The following is a 17,181-nucleotide window of genomic DNA, read 5'->3' as shown; positions in this document are numbered from 1 at the left end:
TATTTGTTTTCTACTCTTTTATTTATAAAGAATGGGCCTATATGGGCTCATTATGGGATACATTGTGAAGCAAGTCCATGTGTTGTTTGTAGTACCATATGGGCTTTAACATCATTAATGTACTTAATTACTTATTTATCTTTCTTTTTCTGAATGAATGTTGAATTTCAAATCAATGAAACATTAGTACAATAAATGTGTCATTGTTTTTTTAAAAGGAAATGCAGAACAACAAATGTAGAACTATAATTCTCTCATCTTGATTCACTCCAAATTGCAAAAGCATGACCATATTGGCCTCTTCCAACTCACTCGAAGATCATCAATCCTAATCCTCACAGCTCTATCCATAAACCTGATCATGGTAGCTTGATTATCTTTCTTATCAGCGGTTGCGTTGTCAAGATTCTATTAAATCATTTGATTTGTGACTCTTATGAGCTCTTCTTTTGTCAATTTCTTTTTTTTTTTGTCATCTTGTGACATGAGTTATGAAGAGATATTGATGATATGTGAAGATTTTATTCAGGTCAGCTAAATTGATATCCATTTTCGTGACTTCAGAAGTTTGAAATATACAACATGATCGACATTCGTCCAAACAATACTTTCACTTTAGACCGTTTAAATAATTATGCTTTTTCTTTCTTAAAACATACATCCTATCTTTGTTGTATATTATACTATAGTGTTTTGGTTAAAATCACAAAAACTGATAAATTTATTTAAAATTCAATAATATAAATATCAAGCAAATTAACCAATCATGTATAATTTAAACTAGATAGTGACCCGTGTAACCTTTTTTATTTTTCTTTGTCCAGTTTTGTAATATCTAATTTGGTATATATTTTAAAGTTTTATTAATATTTTTCCGATGTTTAATATGATTTTATAATTTATATGTAGCAATTGTATTAGTTGTTTTGAAATGTTAATTGTTTAAATATTTTTATATATTTTATCTTGTTGGTTACCATTGATACTATATTCGTGTATGCCTCTAGATAAAAGAGAAAGTGTGTCAAATTATTGACGATTATGTGTTATTTTTTCGTTCGCTTGTTTATATAAATTAGATTACACACATTTAAACTACGAATGATTTGTTATCTGCTCTTGTAATTAGTTGACCTGTTAGGCTTATATACATATAGGTCTACGAATTATGTTACACAATTGCTTTGAAAATGCTTGTTTGATACCATTGGTTCTATTTCCAGTATAATTGTCTATTTCCAGAGTAAGGTATAGAAAATCTAGATTTACTAACACAATATAATAGCATACAATAAGAATGTAGTTTAAAAAGGTGTATTCGTATATTTAGTCAAGTCAAACATGATTTACACGTTATGGAGATTTTGTTAATAATTTTGCTAGTTTTAGTTAACGTGATTGCTTAAAGATAAGAAAGGTATTTGGAATGTCATTGATTTTAGGAAATCATGATCTTTTGGTTTAGTAAGTACAGTTAATTAAGCTGGTTGTTAATGTTGTTAAAAGACGCAGTGATTTTAGGAAATCGTCATTTTTGGTTTAGTAAGTACAATTACTTTAGCTAATTATTAATGTTATTAAATGACGCTAAAGGAGAATGGCAAATTCTGTAATATTGAACCTGAAATGAGGGTTAATTCTCAGATGTACTTCAGTTTTAATAGATTAGATATTATAGATCATTCAGTATTCAATCGAATTAAAAAGTATTGAAACATTTTATATACTGAAATATTAAATCTTTTCTAAAACATTTTACATTGTAAAAAAGGAAATATATTCTATATATATTAAAACATTAAGGGATTTCGCATACTGAATTAATTATGATTATAGTAGTTATCATTTTAATTTACTATAAGTTCTTACATGGTTAGGGATTTTACATACATAGTTTATTTTAAACTTAAATTGGTAATGTTTCATTGAACTCTATCTATATGGTATAAAAAGTATAAAAACGTTTTAATAGGTTTTTCGATGATGTTTTATTTTACATAATTGCTGTTGAGAATACAATGTAAATAATCTAAAATCGTCTCAAATAATTTGTTAGTTTGAAAACGTGTACCATATAAACTTAAAATTGATAATAACAATAAAAATACATTATAATAACAATAAAAATACATTATAGATAAAAATAGTAGTTCAGGTAAAAGAATAGATATAAAACATCAATGATTCAAAGGTAGTAAGGGAGATGATAATAGTTTGTTATTTTCGACTTGGAAATCATTGTGAGTTAAAAATTGGGTGCGGTTAGTTGCCGATAATTGCCGTCAACTTTTGACTAATGCTTATTTTGATTAATACTTTTTGCTTACATCAAACTATTTACATTGGATTAACTAAACTTGTTATTTGGATCCATGTGGACTAACATATTGGTGGGTGCGTGTGGACAATTAACTGCCTCGATAATGACTTCCAATTTAGTCCGTAAGGTATAAAACCTCATTAATTGCCCCATAATGCATTTACAATCATAATTATTTACAATGTACACTGATGTGATATGTTAGTTATATAAGTATATGATACAAATGCAATGAACCCGCTAACAACTTTGACATGATGTATAATTAAATTCTATTCATATAAAGAGACTTTATGTCATTACATCATGCATGAGATAAAGCCCTAAATTCCTCAAATTAGTTAAAGTGTCCTCTTTAAAACTAATCAATAAACTTTCTCTAAGTGAATGAAAGTAGTGTGGCTTATCTCATGATTACCGAAATTTTATTCTTTTAGTATTTTGGAGTTTCGATTTTTCGTTCTCTCTCCGCCTTTTGTTTTGTGATTCCATAGTTGCTAAAAATCTTATACAAGAAAAAAGGATAAGAAAAATATAAGTCCCTTACCAAAACTACACAAGTGAGAATGGTAGAAAACAGAAATATGATCATATAGATTTCTGGCCGACAATAACATCGACCGACGAAAACCACTAGATTGATGTGCAAAATCACATATATAAACTTTAAATTAGTAAACTTAGTATGTAAAGAGAACTGGTTAATTGCCAACAAATACATAGACCAATTTTATCAAATAACGAACTTATTAGAGAAGCAATCAATCCTAATCCACGTCCAGAAAATTAAGTCATACTCCTAAATCTAACCCATAAAAGAAAGTTGATAACGTTGATGAAACAAAATCCCATACTAAACACATCTTTCATGTTATCTATATCCAAGATAACCCAAAAGTCATGTTACGCCTGTTTTTTTATAAATAAATTTTACATTTCAACAAGAAAAAATAAAATAAAACAAGAATTGAAATTACAGTTCCGAACATTTCATGGTCGTTGGAAAAAAATATCCCATGGTCGAAAGTTTCAGTTTGTAAAATGTCATCAAAGAATTATTATGCAAGACAACACGTTTAAAAGGGAAAATGGTCCATAACGGTTCGAGGATATTTTCTTTAAAAACCGGAAACGGAAATACGAGATGACGGGACATGTGTTAGGCAGCAAAACGATCCGCTCGTGTGTAACAGTTCATCATATCGTCATACCACGCCGGTACACGACTTTTTTTCTTTGTCGTCAGCAGAAGATTTCAAAATTAATGAAACCGTTCCCATAACCAAAACTCACATAAAACAAAGACACTATTAAATAATCTTTTGGGTACTTTTCTTTGATTTCTAACTTCGAACGTTTCTTTTTCTTTGTATTATATTTATTGTTGTGTGCGTTTTCCGTTGAATTTAATTCCAAGTTCGACTTCAGTTACATTTTGGTGCCCCCTCCATTCCGTTGATCTAATACTTAAGGATATCATGTCTTGCTTCGATTAAACTTTAGTATTTAAGAACAGCATAGTCCATATCATTGAACAACAGTCTTAAATAGAGTTGGTATTTTGTTTTTTTTTTGACAAATAGAGTTGGTATTTTTTAGTGTTTCCAGTAATTATCGCACAACATTGTTCGAGTTCAATGCATAAGTAAAAGAAAAGTTTGAATGCACTGAATATGTAAGGAACATGTATATAACTAAAACGGCTTGGTGCCCTTTGTTCAATAGATTCTCGAAGTACTTAAAACTTGTTGTTGAAAATACTCACGATTAATTTATAGTAATACTTATTTGCTCGTAAATATATGTCTATACACACACATTCACATACGTTAAACTGAGAAAAGCAATTACTTTATCTCCCTTTAAGATACTTTTCTTGCTCTGTGTCCGAAACAGACAAAAGTTGATTCTGTTGTTTTTATCCCATAATTAACTCCCACCCACACGTTCGTACGTGCACACGTGCAATATATCAATGTGTGTAATTGTGTATAGTAGTGCCTACGAGCGTTTCAAAAATGTTTTTTGGAGTTTCCGAGACTGTTGAGCATGTGGGGGCTACAGGCATCGAACCCTCCAAACGCACGAGCGGGTCTCCTTTTGCATGCAGCAACACCACACGTACCCACCGACTTTCCAAAGCCTTGCTCTTGCACGTGTGGAGAGAGATAAGAGTGCTCAAAACCAAAAGTAACACATTATTCGAAATTTCTCTAAGTAGAAAATGCAACCTAACGAAGAACGTTAGTACGAGCATCATAAAGATAGTGATGAGGAATTATCATACTTTGAAAAAAATGTGATCATACTTTGGAATGGAATATATTTGATACCAATATATGTGAATAGAAAATTTTCCATACAACTTTTTGATATGTAAATAAACCGGCTAACCATAAAATTTCAAGTAATTTGAATAACAACTAATCATCAGATTTTTATAATATAATTATATACGGTGTGAAAATAATCCTATATATAGTAGCTTGTATACATGTCAGTCAAATTCATACATAACTCAATATAAAAATAGAGAATCTCTTTTTCCTCTTCCGCCATATAAACAGTGGAATGCCATTCAAGTGCTCTCCCCCTCTCTTATTCCTGGCCTCTCTTCCTCTAATCTCTAGCCCAAGAAAGAAAAAAATGAATCCAAATCTCCTTAAGAAAAATCTTACTGGTAATTATACCATCAATGACTCTAGAAGATTCCAAGAAAGAAACAACTTCAGATCTCCACCAAACTCTCACACCGACTTCTCTCTTGCAAGAAACCATCCTCACGACAAGTCAGTCTCAGGCTTGGAGTCAGGAGATGAACATGAGAAAGAGAGGGGTGGAAATGGTTTGAAAAGAAGGGGCAAAAATGGAATAAATTCCAAAATATGCTCAAGAGGACACTGGAGACCAACAGAAGATGCTAAACTCAAGGAGCTTGTTGCCCAGTTTGGACCCCAAAACTGGAACGTGATTGCTCATCACCTTCTTGGTAGATCAGGTACATTTCTTTACTTTTTTTTTGATCAAACTCTTTACTTTTATTTCTCTACTTATTTCTTACTTCAAATTCCGTTTATGTAAGTATTTTTATCCTTTTAATTAAGAGAAAATAATTAAATTTTTGTAAAATCCAATTTTTTCACAAGTATTTTTTTTACATTTGACAAAAAGAGGAGATTTTCTCCAAAATTAATGTGTACCAAGTAAAACGTATACATCTTCTTTAATTATATAGTGATAAAGATATGTATCCAATCATACACATCAGTGACATATCTGACCGTAACTAATTAATATAAGGTAATTAATGTTGCGTCTTTGATTTTAGGCAAGAGTTGTAGATTGAGATGGTTTAACCAACTTGACCCAAGAATTAACAAGAGAGCATTCACCGAGGAAGAAGAGTCTCGGCTTCTAGCTGTTCACCGAGCATATGGCAACAAGTGGGCTTTGATCTCACGTCTCTTCCCTGGTCGGACAGATAACGCCGTCAAGAACCATTGGCACGTCATCATGTCTCGACGGACTAGAGAAAGTCAACGACAACGTCAAGTGCAGACTCCTCAGGAACCGTCGGGGAACGCTGAAATGACAGTGATCTCTTCCTCGTGCCGCTATAATCACGGTGATGAGTTCTTTGGTATGGTCGCGAATGCTAATGTCTTCAATAAAGAAGATGATGACGGCGACGATGAAGATGCTTCAGCTGTCTCTACTTGTACGACGGAGCTCTCTCTCACTCCACCCTCTTCAACTCACCAGGCTCGCTTCTTGAATTACGATAATACCCTTGACCCAGGTAAGATTTTTTTTTTCTGGCATTTGTTTGCTTGTTTTATTATTTTTATTATGTAGTACTTTGTCTCTTTTCAGAAAGAAATGATATCGTGACATTCTCAAGATATGAAAAGTATAGGAACGTGGAATGTTTTACTTAATTTGTTTTCTTGAAAGCGTTTACGTGAATCTAGTTATAGTGATTTAGGTCAGTGCTTGGTCGAGATTAATATATAGAATTACTGGGTTTACCGACTACCGTTGATATGACCTACGTACTTATTTTAGTCTAGAATTATGTTAGAATAAAGTCTTGTTAAGATGTTTCTAAAATGTTCAAAGCACATTAAACGATCGTTTTGGCATACATGTTATATATAACCCGACGAGGAGTGACCACTTCTGATAATGTCATCCCTTTTCATATATATGGCAATAATTACAAATTTTAATGACAATAGAGAAAGAAACAGTGTTTTACATCGTAATAGTACGTACAGGTATTTTTATATAAGGAGTTGTAGTACAATGTCACGTTACTGTTTTAATACAACAAAATTTCACGTGGGGGATAAAATAATTTATATTGGTAATCTATGCAGGTAAAGATGGTCAGTGTGTGCAGAGAGCAGAAGTAAATGGCAAATATAGTAAAAAGATGGACCATCAAAATCACCACACAATCACAGTCAGTGAAGAAAGGAAAGTGGAGATGCAGAGCGGCTTTTACTTCTTTGATTTTCTCGGTGTTGGAGCTACTTGATTAGCTAAGAGTTATACCATGTCCGTCCGTCTATAAGAAACTTTCCAAAGTTCTTAACAAAAAAACTAGATTTTGACCCGCGCTTTTGAAGCGCGGAATATTATACGATGAAAAATTTCACTAATAATTTAACAAATATTTTGGTAAATTTTAAAGAGTGTGTATTTAAAATATTTTTGCATTTAAATCAGTATTTTTAAATTCAACCTGATTGTGATTATACCGGTTAATCCGGAGATCTGACAATTCAATTTATGTTTTTAAAATATTCATATTAAAAAATCACTAAAATCCGAGACTAACCGATTGAACTGATGGATGACCGATATGTAATCTAATTGGATTTAAATTGTAATAGCTTCATAATTTGTAATCTTATAATCGAAATTTTAAAGTTCACTATTTTGCAATTTATGATAGTGAACTTTAAAATTATGACGTTTCTACAAAAATTTTAAAGAGAAAATGATAGATATAAAATAACTAAGATTAATTATTGTATTATTTGGAAACATTGATAGTAGTATAAAAATATATTGTTTGGAAACACTGATAGTAGTATAAAGAAATAAATATATTGTTTGGAAACATTGATAGTAGTATAAAGAAATAAGTATATTGTTTGGAAACATGGATAGTAGTATAAAGAAAGGAACATAAAGTGATTTAATGTATGTTTAACTATAAAGTATAAAAGTGTATTTTAATTAAAAACTTACAAATAAAATGTTAGGTCCAACATAATGTTTAAAATATATTGTTTTGGAAACACTGATAGTAGTATAAAGAAATAAATATATTGTTTGGAAACATTGATAGTAGTATAAAGAGAATAAGTATATTGTTTGGAAACATGGATAGTAGTATAAAGAAAGGAACATAAAGTGATTTAATGTATGTTTAACTGTAAAGTATAAAAGTGTATTAATTTAAAACTTATAAAATAAATGTTAGGTCCAACATAATGTTTCTGTTTTAATAAGATAGATATTTATATTTAACATAATTTAGTTATATGATTAACGTTTAGTTTTAAATTAAAATTAAACCAATAAGAAGAGATGATTGCTTTATAAATTCTCACTACAATTATAATTTAGTTTAAAATGAGAAATGAACCAATTCGAAAAGATGAGTGTTTTACAAAAGCTCAATTTACACGGCTTGAATTGGGTCGGGCTGGGCCCCTAGTGTCCCGTTCAATTACTTATACGAGCCATACACTTTAGTTGGGACCAAAGAATTCAAAAGAAACCAATATACAGTCGTAAGACAAAGGGCTCAATAAAGCCCACATTTGAAGTGGCCTTAATACATCCAAAAATTTCTCTCCCAAATAGAAAATTTGCTAGTGGTCAATGACGCTTAACTGGTGTGTTTGATATTACTAGGTACCGGTTCAAACGCAACGGTTGGTTATAGGTGCGGAAGTTTGCGAATGCGAATAGTTGCGATGTCAAATATTATGTAGTATTTTGTATAACTAATATAAACATTTAAAAGCTGTTGCATTTGCGAGATATTTGTGACTGATTGATTATGAGATATTAAAGCGGTTTTAATAATAAATTACCGATATAAACATATTATACATTATAAAAAATTATAAAAATATACTATTGTGATAAAATATTACAATTATTAATATAATATAATTAATAATATTATGTTTATTTATTAAAAATTTAATTATTTGAAGTTATAATTTTATATATATTTTTGAAGATTTATATTAAAATTTTAAAATAATATTTTGTTTCATTTTATATATGTATATCTTTATATATATGTATATTAATTTTTTTAAAAAATTCTAATGAATAACTAGTTTAAAGCTTTTTATAAATAAATTATGATACTGTTTGTGAATTTAAATTAATATATTAAATGTGTATATATTTTTTATTTATAATATTTCTATTTTTTAGTTTTAAATTTTAAAATATTTAGAAAAAATAATATTTGGTTCTTATATTTAAGAAGTTCGGAACGGTTTGAAATGATTTGTAGCAAGAAACGCTGTTAACTAATACTAACCGCAAAAAACTGTGTTTTGCGGATGGTAACGAGAAAAGCAATCAGACCCGAAGTGTATTAACATATACTTATTTTCTAATTCGTAAAGGTTTATCTAAATGACTTGGTTTAGTTGGATATATATATATGAAATATTATATATTTATGTTATCTTGCTGATGTTTACTATTATATAGTATTGTGTTATCAAAGCAACAAAATGGTGAGGATATACAATCATTAATATTTAGCAATAGAAATATGTGTATTTAGTAGTTGCTAGATAGAATAACTACAGCAAAAACTGATCTCTAACCAAGACGTAGCTATTTAGCAACAGACTACTAACGAAATCTATCTCTAATATATAGCTACATATTGTTATAGTTAACACAAAATTAGCGAAAAAAAATAAATTTATGTATTCTATTACCATTTCTCTCTATATTTGTAGCTAATAAATTTGGCTTCAAAAATCTCTTCGCCAATCCATAGCTAATTAACTGAATTTTTGTAGTGATCATCTTTGACATATCTTATCAAACCAAATAGATTATTTTTGAGAAAATTGTTTTAGAACAAAAAATAGTAACTATGTCCTATTAAACTAATTTTATATTATTTATGTCCCGTTAAACCAATTATTTTTAAAATTTAAAATAATATCCTTAATTTCAATTATAAATTCGGAATTACAGTTAACAAAACAATTATTAAATATTAAATATAATAAATAATTAAAGTTATTAAAATAAAAGAAAACATTAAAATTCCAAATAAAATGGGATTTTTTTATTTTAATTTTTATTAATTTTATTTTTTTGAAAAATTATTTTTTCATTTTTTCCAATAATTTCAAAAGTGATTAAAATAAAAGAAAACATTAAATCGATTTTTGTAATTTTTTCTAAATACATTTTTATATATGGAAACATAATATTTTCAAATATTTTCTTCTCATATTTTCATAACCGATTATCTTTTATCCGTATAATTTGTATTCTACACTAGTAGAATACAATAAAATGTTTGAAATTGATTTATACATGTTTTAGATTTATATTAATGTGTAGATTACGATTTCTACAAATTTTAAATTTATAGTATTATGTAGATTCTAATTTCGACAGATTTTATAACGAATAGATTAAGCGCGGAATGTGTTTTTAAATATTTTTAGGTTACTATTATTTATGTAAATCACATATTCTAAACATAGTAGATTAAATGAAAAAAGTAGATTTTATTTTCTACTTTGTAGAATATCAATTCTACTTTATGTTAAACAAAATATAAAATTATTGTTTAAATACTTTTAGAACTGGAAAAAGATATCACTAAGTTGATATATGTATTTCATCCGTAGTTACAATTTTTCATTTTTTATTTATAAAAATATTTATTTAATTTATTTTTGAAAATATTAAAGGATATTAGATACAAAATGGTACAAAATAAAAATTAGCCTAATGAGACATAGTTATTATTTTTTTCCTAGAAACAAATTTCTCTAGATTTTTTGTATACGCTTTGGAAACATTTTAAATTTTATCGTTGCGATGAGCAAAAAGAAAAAGCATTGATCGAGAAGGATATTCAAGTTCGAAATTCCTAAACACCCATCACCCAGTAGTTAAATATGTTATATCTTACCCATTGCTTCAAGGGCGTAGGCTCCCTTTTCAGACATTTTGATCTTCTGTTTTTCCTTGTAAAAGTCAGTAAGATCTAAACAGATACACTTGATATACAAAAGTTAGTTTAAAAAAATAAATTTCACGAATATTTAAAAAAAAGTTTTATCAGCTGCATATACTAAGGTTTTTAATAGATTTGACGTTAAATAAAAGCTAATTAATCTTTCAGTTTAACAAACTTGGACATTTCATTTTACAAAGTAGATCTAATTAAGATTTTTTTCTTGTTTTGTTAGTCAAGGTTTGCGTTCAGGTGAGCAAGAATCGACAAGAAAACAAAATATCTGACGAGTTCAACATTTATTTTAATCTACATTTATACACGGTTGGCGCAAAATCAATACAAGTAAAAACAAAATATCGACCGTATATGTTGCAACACTAGATAGCCAGTTCATGTCTGTCTTGGTACCTGTCGATGATAAAATGAAATCAAATAAACAAATATTTCAGATTACATTTTGTTAATAAAATGACTATAGTTATAATTGTGTTAGTTAAATTAATTGATGACAATATCTAAAACCCTAACGAGAATGGTTAAAAGAATTTATATTTCTAGAAAGTGTTGACATCGTCTATATATTTGACAAAGAGAGTATATAATTGGGAAATTGGACACATGACTATAGTACAATTAGAATTGAGACGATAACCATAGTGAACAGAGTGCTACGATATTCTTTATATAATATGTATAATGACAAAAATTACCCTTTATTCCTGTTTATTCTCACTCTCACTTGATCTTTGTTTTTTTCTTTCTTTTATTCAATGATTATTTACAAGTTATATGAAATTCAGTGAGTACGTTACACGACATATAATTATCATATCCACCAAGTATCTGAGTTTTTCTTCATATCTTTGTTTGAGTTTACAATTTTGCTACTATCCAATATATATGATTAAGAAGCAGAGGATGCGTAGAGCTAGTGGAGAAGATGAACAGTATACACTTCGTCGAACTATACTATTTGATAAATATAGAATAGTACTCCACGATGTGTACAGTTACATCATCTCTATGTCTTGTCTTCCAGCAATGTCGCCAATCATTGTTTCCTCACCTATTCCCACCGTCTCTTCTTCTTCTCCAATTCTTGTGGGTATTTTTTCTCCTACTTCATCAATTCCGACTACACCTCCATCATCCCTTTGCTAATGGTGTATCCTTTTACACTGCACGGCTCTACTATTTAATGATTATAGTATAGTATGTCTCATCTTCTCCTCTACTTTTTATGGTGGTTTTTTATTAATCCTTCAAATTTATTGACAATGCCACTAATTTCTTCACAAATCGGAAATCCTCCTCCTTTAGGTTTAGAGTTTATGGTTTGGGTTTAGGGTAATTGGTTTGGATATATGGTTTGGGTTTAGGGTTTGGGTTTAGGGTATATGGTTTGGGTTTAGGGTTTGGGTTTAGGGTATATGGTTTGGGTTTAGGGTTTAGTATTTGGGTTTAGAGCTATTGTAGATGATGAACTGTATACACGTCGTCGAACTATACTATTTGATAAACATAGAATAGTACACAACGATGTGTACTGTTACATCATCTCTATGTCTTGTCTTTCAGCAATGTCGCCAATCATTGTTTCATCACCTTTTCTCACCGTCTCTTCTTTTTCTCCAATTCTTGTGGGTAATTTTTTCTTCTACTTCATCACCTCCATCATCTCTTTGCTAATGGTGTATCTTCTTATACTGCACGACTCTATTATTTAATAATTACAGTATAGTGTGGCTCATCTTCTCTTCTACTTCTTATGGTGATTTTTTACTAATCCCTCAAATTTATTGACAATACCACTAGTTTCTTCACAAATCGGAAATCCTCTTCCTTTGGGTTTATGGTTTGGGTTTAGGATTTAGGGTATATGGTTTGGGTTTAGAGTTTAGGGTTTAGGGTATATGGTTTGGGTTTAGGATATATGGTTTGGGTTTAGGGTTTAGGGTTTAGGGTTTGAGTTTAGGGTATATGGTTGGGGTTTAGGGTTTGGGTTTATAGCTAGTGTAGAAGATGAACTATATACACTTCGTCGAACTATGCTATTTGATAAACATAGGATAGTACACAACGATGTGTATTGTTACATCATCTCTATATCTTGTCTTCCAGCAATGTCGTCAATTATTGTTTCATCACCTATTTCCACTGTCTCTTCTTTTTCTCCAATTCTTGTGGGTATTTTTTCTCCTACTTCATCACTTCCATCATCCCTTTGCTAATGGTGTATCCTCTTACACTGGACGACTCTACTATTTAATGATTGTAGTATAGTATGTCTCATTTTCTCCTCTACTTCTTATGGTGGTTTTTTACTAATCCCTCAAATTTATTGACAATGCCACTAGCTTCTTCACAAATTGGAAATCCTCTTCCTTTGGATTTATGGTTTATGGTTTGGGTTTAGGATTTAGGATATATGGTTTGGGTTTAGGGTTTAGGATATATGGTTTGGGTTTATGGTATATGGTTTGGATTTAGGGTTTAGGGTTTCGGTTTAGGGTATATGGTTGGGTTTATAGGTTAAAGTATGTAGATTTATGTTTATTTGTTTGTCTTTATGATATTTAGTATTTAGTCTCTCCCTCCTTCCCTCCCTTCCTTATTTATCATCATGTTTTCTTGCACTAGTGGAAGATGTTAATGTGTTCCATTCTATTGTAAAATCGAATAATATAAATATAAGTGTAAACTAACCAAATATCTAATTTTTTTATAATATTGGTATGTATTTGTTTTCTATACTATTTTAAAAATAGTATAGTATAGTATATAGTTAGTTAATTTTGCACAATGCGTCAAATAGACGGTCACGCGCGTAAAAGGAGATTCTTGTCCACTTTTGTGGTAAACAGACACACTTCTCCATAAAAATCATACATGGTTACTTTCTTAATTTTTTTTGCTTATTATGAATATAGAGCAAATTGACCCTATATAATTTCCCAAGGTCTCTTTTGCCAATGAACTCACTAAAATCCTTAATATTCTACCAAAGTACAAAAGTCGCATTTATTGGTTCATGTGTTCTTAGCTATTTTCTTCATCTATACAAATATTAAATACATTTTTTTGTGAACTAAAAAAAAAAATTAAATACATACTTGTTTAAAAAACCATATATATATATATAATATATATATAATATATATATTACCTACAGTTTATATATATACTTATACAAGTGTGTACAAGAGGTGACATCAATCTTAACCTAGTTAAATAAAAGAACTTCAGTTACCGACAATCATCAAACTGAGATATATTTAACTATATTTTCTACAAAATTATTTTATGCTCCAGCTACTTGCAGAGTGAAATGGGTTCTTGAGATAAATTTAGCAGACATTTAGGACTTGACCAAAATTAGGTTTCAGCGCATCTTCTACACATTGTGTATTGCTAGCTAGTTTATAGGAAAAATCAGATCATCTCGTAATTAATAGAAAAAGGATTCACAGGCGAACACAAAAATGGTCTGAAAATCATTAATCAATATATTTATTAGTACTTGTTTAATAGCTTATGATAAAACAAATAAAATTTAGTTACCAGGAAATAAGATTGGCCATGTTGTAAAGAATGCATCAAGAAGCCAAACTCATCGGTAGGAAGAGGAAGACCAGAGGAATGAAGTAACACTAAATCTTCCCCGAACATTGCTTTCATGTCTATTGCTCCATTTGTTACTTCCGTCGGAACTCCGTTTATGAACACCGTTATTAGCCCTTTTATTCGTTAAAAAAATATATATATATATATAAGAACCAAAAAAAAATATATGAGCCATGCAAATGAATGATTCACCTTGTCGGTAGTGGAAGTTGGAGTTCTGATCAGAATTGGCTTGAATTTGATGCGTCATTTGAACTGTGCTGGTGATGATGAAAAATGATGATTATGATCAGATTCATGGCCATACATTGTGATGAGATCACCCATGCCATTGTTGCTTTCACATCCACCATTCAAGGAAGAAGGAGAGAGGCCAAGAAGAAATGAAGAGACTTGAGATGAAGGCTCATTAAAATGGTAATTAGCTGATAAATTGCTACAATTTCCGAATCCCAAATCAGTCTCGTTGTTGCTATAAGGATGATGCATGTTCATGGTAGTCATGTGCGGGTGGTCTTCAGCTCCTCTGGAGGCGACAGCTGCGGCATTGGCCGCTTGAAGTTGCCGCTGTCTCCGGCGAGATCGTGACCGCCGGTTTTGAAACCAGTAGAAGACGTTTGCGTCTCCCACTGCACCAAATTTCTCTAGCATCTTTCTTATCCTTACCGTTTCATCTTTTGGTGGGTTAACAATACCACTGTTGAAGATGGATTCAAGTATCAAGATTTGCTCCGGTTTAGGTGACCAACGTGTCCGAACCGGTTCCGTAGAATTGGAGGTGGCGGAGGAAGAACGGCCATGCCCAGTAGGGCTTTGTGACGATCCTTCTTGATCCATTATATGGTGTTTCTTTGGATTATGTATTTAAGTAAAAAAAAAAAGGAGATTTTGTGGTGAGTTGAGGGAGTTCTTTGTGATGAATTTATAGGAGGAACTTTCTGGTATCTCAATAAACTTTTTTTTTTGTTTTAACTTAGATATTAAGTTACACTATTGTAGTCTTCAGTGTTCTCAATTAAATATAAATATTGTAAAAGTACGGTTGATATGGTAACACGTATTCCAAGAGGTAGACGAATTTATATAAACTCGGGTTGCATTTCATTTGATGATATAGGTAGAAATGCTTACGCCGTTGCATTATTGAACCAACACACAATCAAAACTGCGTTTACCTCAAATTTGAAATGCTAAAAATTCTTTTACTTGTGTTCTTGATTCATAATAATGACAACTTATCATCGCTCAACGTGTGTTTATTTCTTTTAGCTTTCATCTCCTTCTGTCGTTCATTTTATCTTTGCTTTTTTTCTTCTTTCTATTGTGGTTCCGAAACAATGTCTTTTTTGGAAGGAAAAAAAAGAATAAAAAATTCAATAAAAAAGATAATAATAATCCATCAAAATAACGTCTCAAGAGATAAAAAAATAATAATAATCACCGAGCAAATGACATACAACTCCAGTATATATAATTCTTTTACTTGTGTGTTTTTGATTAATATATATTATACGTTCTCTTTTTTACTAAAACTACATTATAGATGTTATATTCTACTAACTGGTTCGCCATAGTTGATGTGAAATCAAATGCGAAAATAATATATTTAGTTTATCAGTCGTGATCGGAATACATAATCTTAAGTAAAGGAATACCGATGTTACCGTAACTGTTCCAAGAAAAAGTGTGTACGCTATTTGTAACAAAAAGGTACTGTGAATCACTCGTAGGCCCAAACCGGGAAATAGTTAAGTGGGAAAAACTGGTTATGATTGTCCTGCTTTCTGCTGTAATATGATAAAAGGTGATAAGTATTTTATCGGTTATTAATAAATTTATTAAATAGCAAATATGTTATCAAAACATCGTAATTGTAAGTTTTATCATGACGTCATGCAACAATGCCAAAGAGATTTTGTTTGTCAAGTAGAATTCGTCTTTGATTGAGAATTCGATTGATGAGATAAACCACATCAAACAGTATATAATGTATTCAACTATAAACTCTTTTTTCCTTAAAAACTAAAATTCAGAAAGATGAATAAGCAAAAAGAAAATACACGCAGTTTTTTTTTGGTAAACCATACGTATATGATAATCAAAATCATGAATTTAGTCATCAGTTAGACCCCATAAATCATAAATTTAGGTAGATTTTTTTTTTTGTAAAATTTTAGGTAAATTATGTTTTTTTTTTTTTGAAACACAGGTAAATTATGTTAAACACATCTTTTTGATAGTTAATAAAGTTGTCCGTGTACCGTATGCGTATGTATTGGTAAGTGTGCATACATAGGAATATAATATACGTTAAAAAGCTAGAGTGTTGAAAGATACAATAGGCGACAATCTGTTGTTCTTTCAGATGCATTCGGGTTTTTCACGATCGATGTTACTTTCTTAGCTGTTTCATTATATCTTTTTGTATTGTTACCATCTCAAAATACTATTTAAAATTCTAGTTTTCTCTGTACTTCTTCTTGCTTTTCACATGGCCACCCGTTGAAGTTATAACCGACTTATATTGTTTTTCTTTGCTTTATTCCTAGTCTTAAAATTTGTAGTTATTTGACCAAGAAAAAAAATATTTAACTGATACTTGATTTTAGGGACTCTGTATATATGATAAATTATAATAGCGATAAAAGTATGTTAGAAGTTGGCATACATGATACATATATTGCTATATAGGAATGTGAAAAAAGACAATGATAACACCAGGATACATATGCTATATGAAAAATGATAAAACCAGGAAGATATTCACCCGGGATCCCTATTATTTACAATTTTAAATGATTTTTCCTTAATATTTATTTGTTTTTATTAGATTTCAGTATTCATGCACGTCAGTCTTTACTAAAAGAAAAATTCATGCACGTCAGGCAACACAGAAACTACTACTATGAGTTGTGAAAGAATCCTCCCGTGACTTGTTAAAGAAAAGGAATCCCAACACCTTGTTCGCGTCTACTGTATA

The 17,181-nt window shown here is 30.1% G+C and overlaps 2 protein-coding genes across 2 annotated transcripts; one reads left to right on the top strand and one right to left on the bottom strand.

Annotated features, from left to right (window-relative positions):
- Positions 1-4,842: 4,842 nt before the first annotated feature.
- On the top strand, positions 4,843-7,008 carry LOC108814923 (transcription factor MYB56). Its single transcript, XM_018587576.2, has 3 exons — positions 4,843-5,318; positions 5,649-6,119; positions 6,700-7,008. The coding sequence occupies exons 1-3, from the start codon at positions 4,892-4,894 to the stop codon at positions 6,858-6,860; spliced, it is 1,059 nt and encodes a 352-aa protein (XP_018443078.1). The 5' UTR covers positions 4,843-4,891; the 3' UTR covers positions 6,861-7,008.
- Positions 7,009-10,858: 3,850 nt separating this feature from the next.
- Positions 10,859-15,145, bottom strand: LOC108815129 (WUSCHEL-related homeobox 12). Its single transcript, XM_056990369.1, is given in 4 exon segments — positions 10,859-10,985; positions 14,139-14,314; positions 14,394-14,457; positions 14,460-15,145. Coding segments are annotated over 4 exon segments (837 nt in total). The 5' UTR covers positions 15,039-15,145; the 3' UTR covers positions 10,859-10,967.
- Between the last annotated feature and the right edge of the window lie 2,036 nt (positions 15,146-17,181).

The sequence above is a fragment of the Raphanus sativus genome, chromosome 7, assembly GCF_000801105.2.
Source record: "Raphanus sativus cultivar WK10039 chromosome 7, ASM80110v3, whole genome shotgun sequence".
NCBI lineage: Eukaryota > Viridiplantae > Streptophyta > Magnoliopsida > Brassicales > Brassicaceae > Raphanus > Raphanus sativus.
This window is presented reverse-complemented; position numbering and strand designations above follow the sequence as displayed.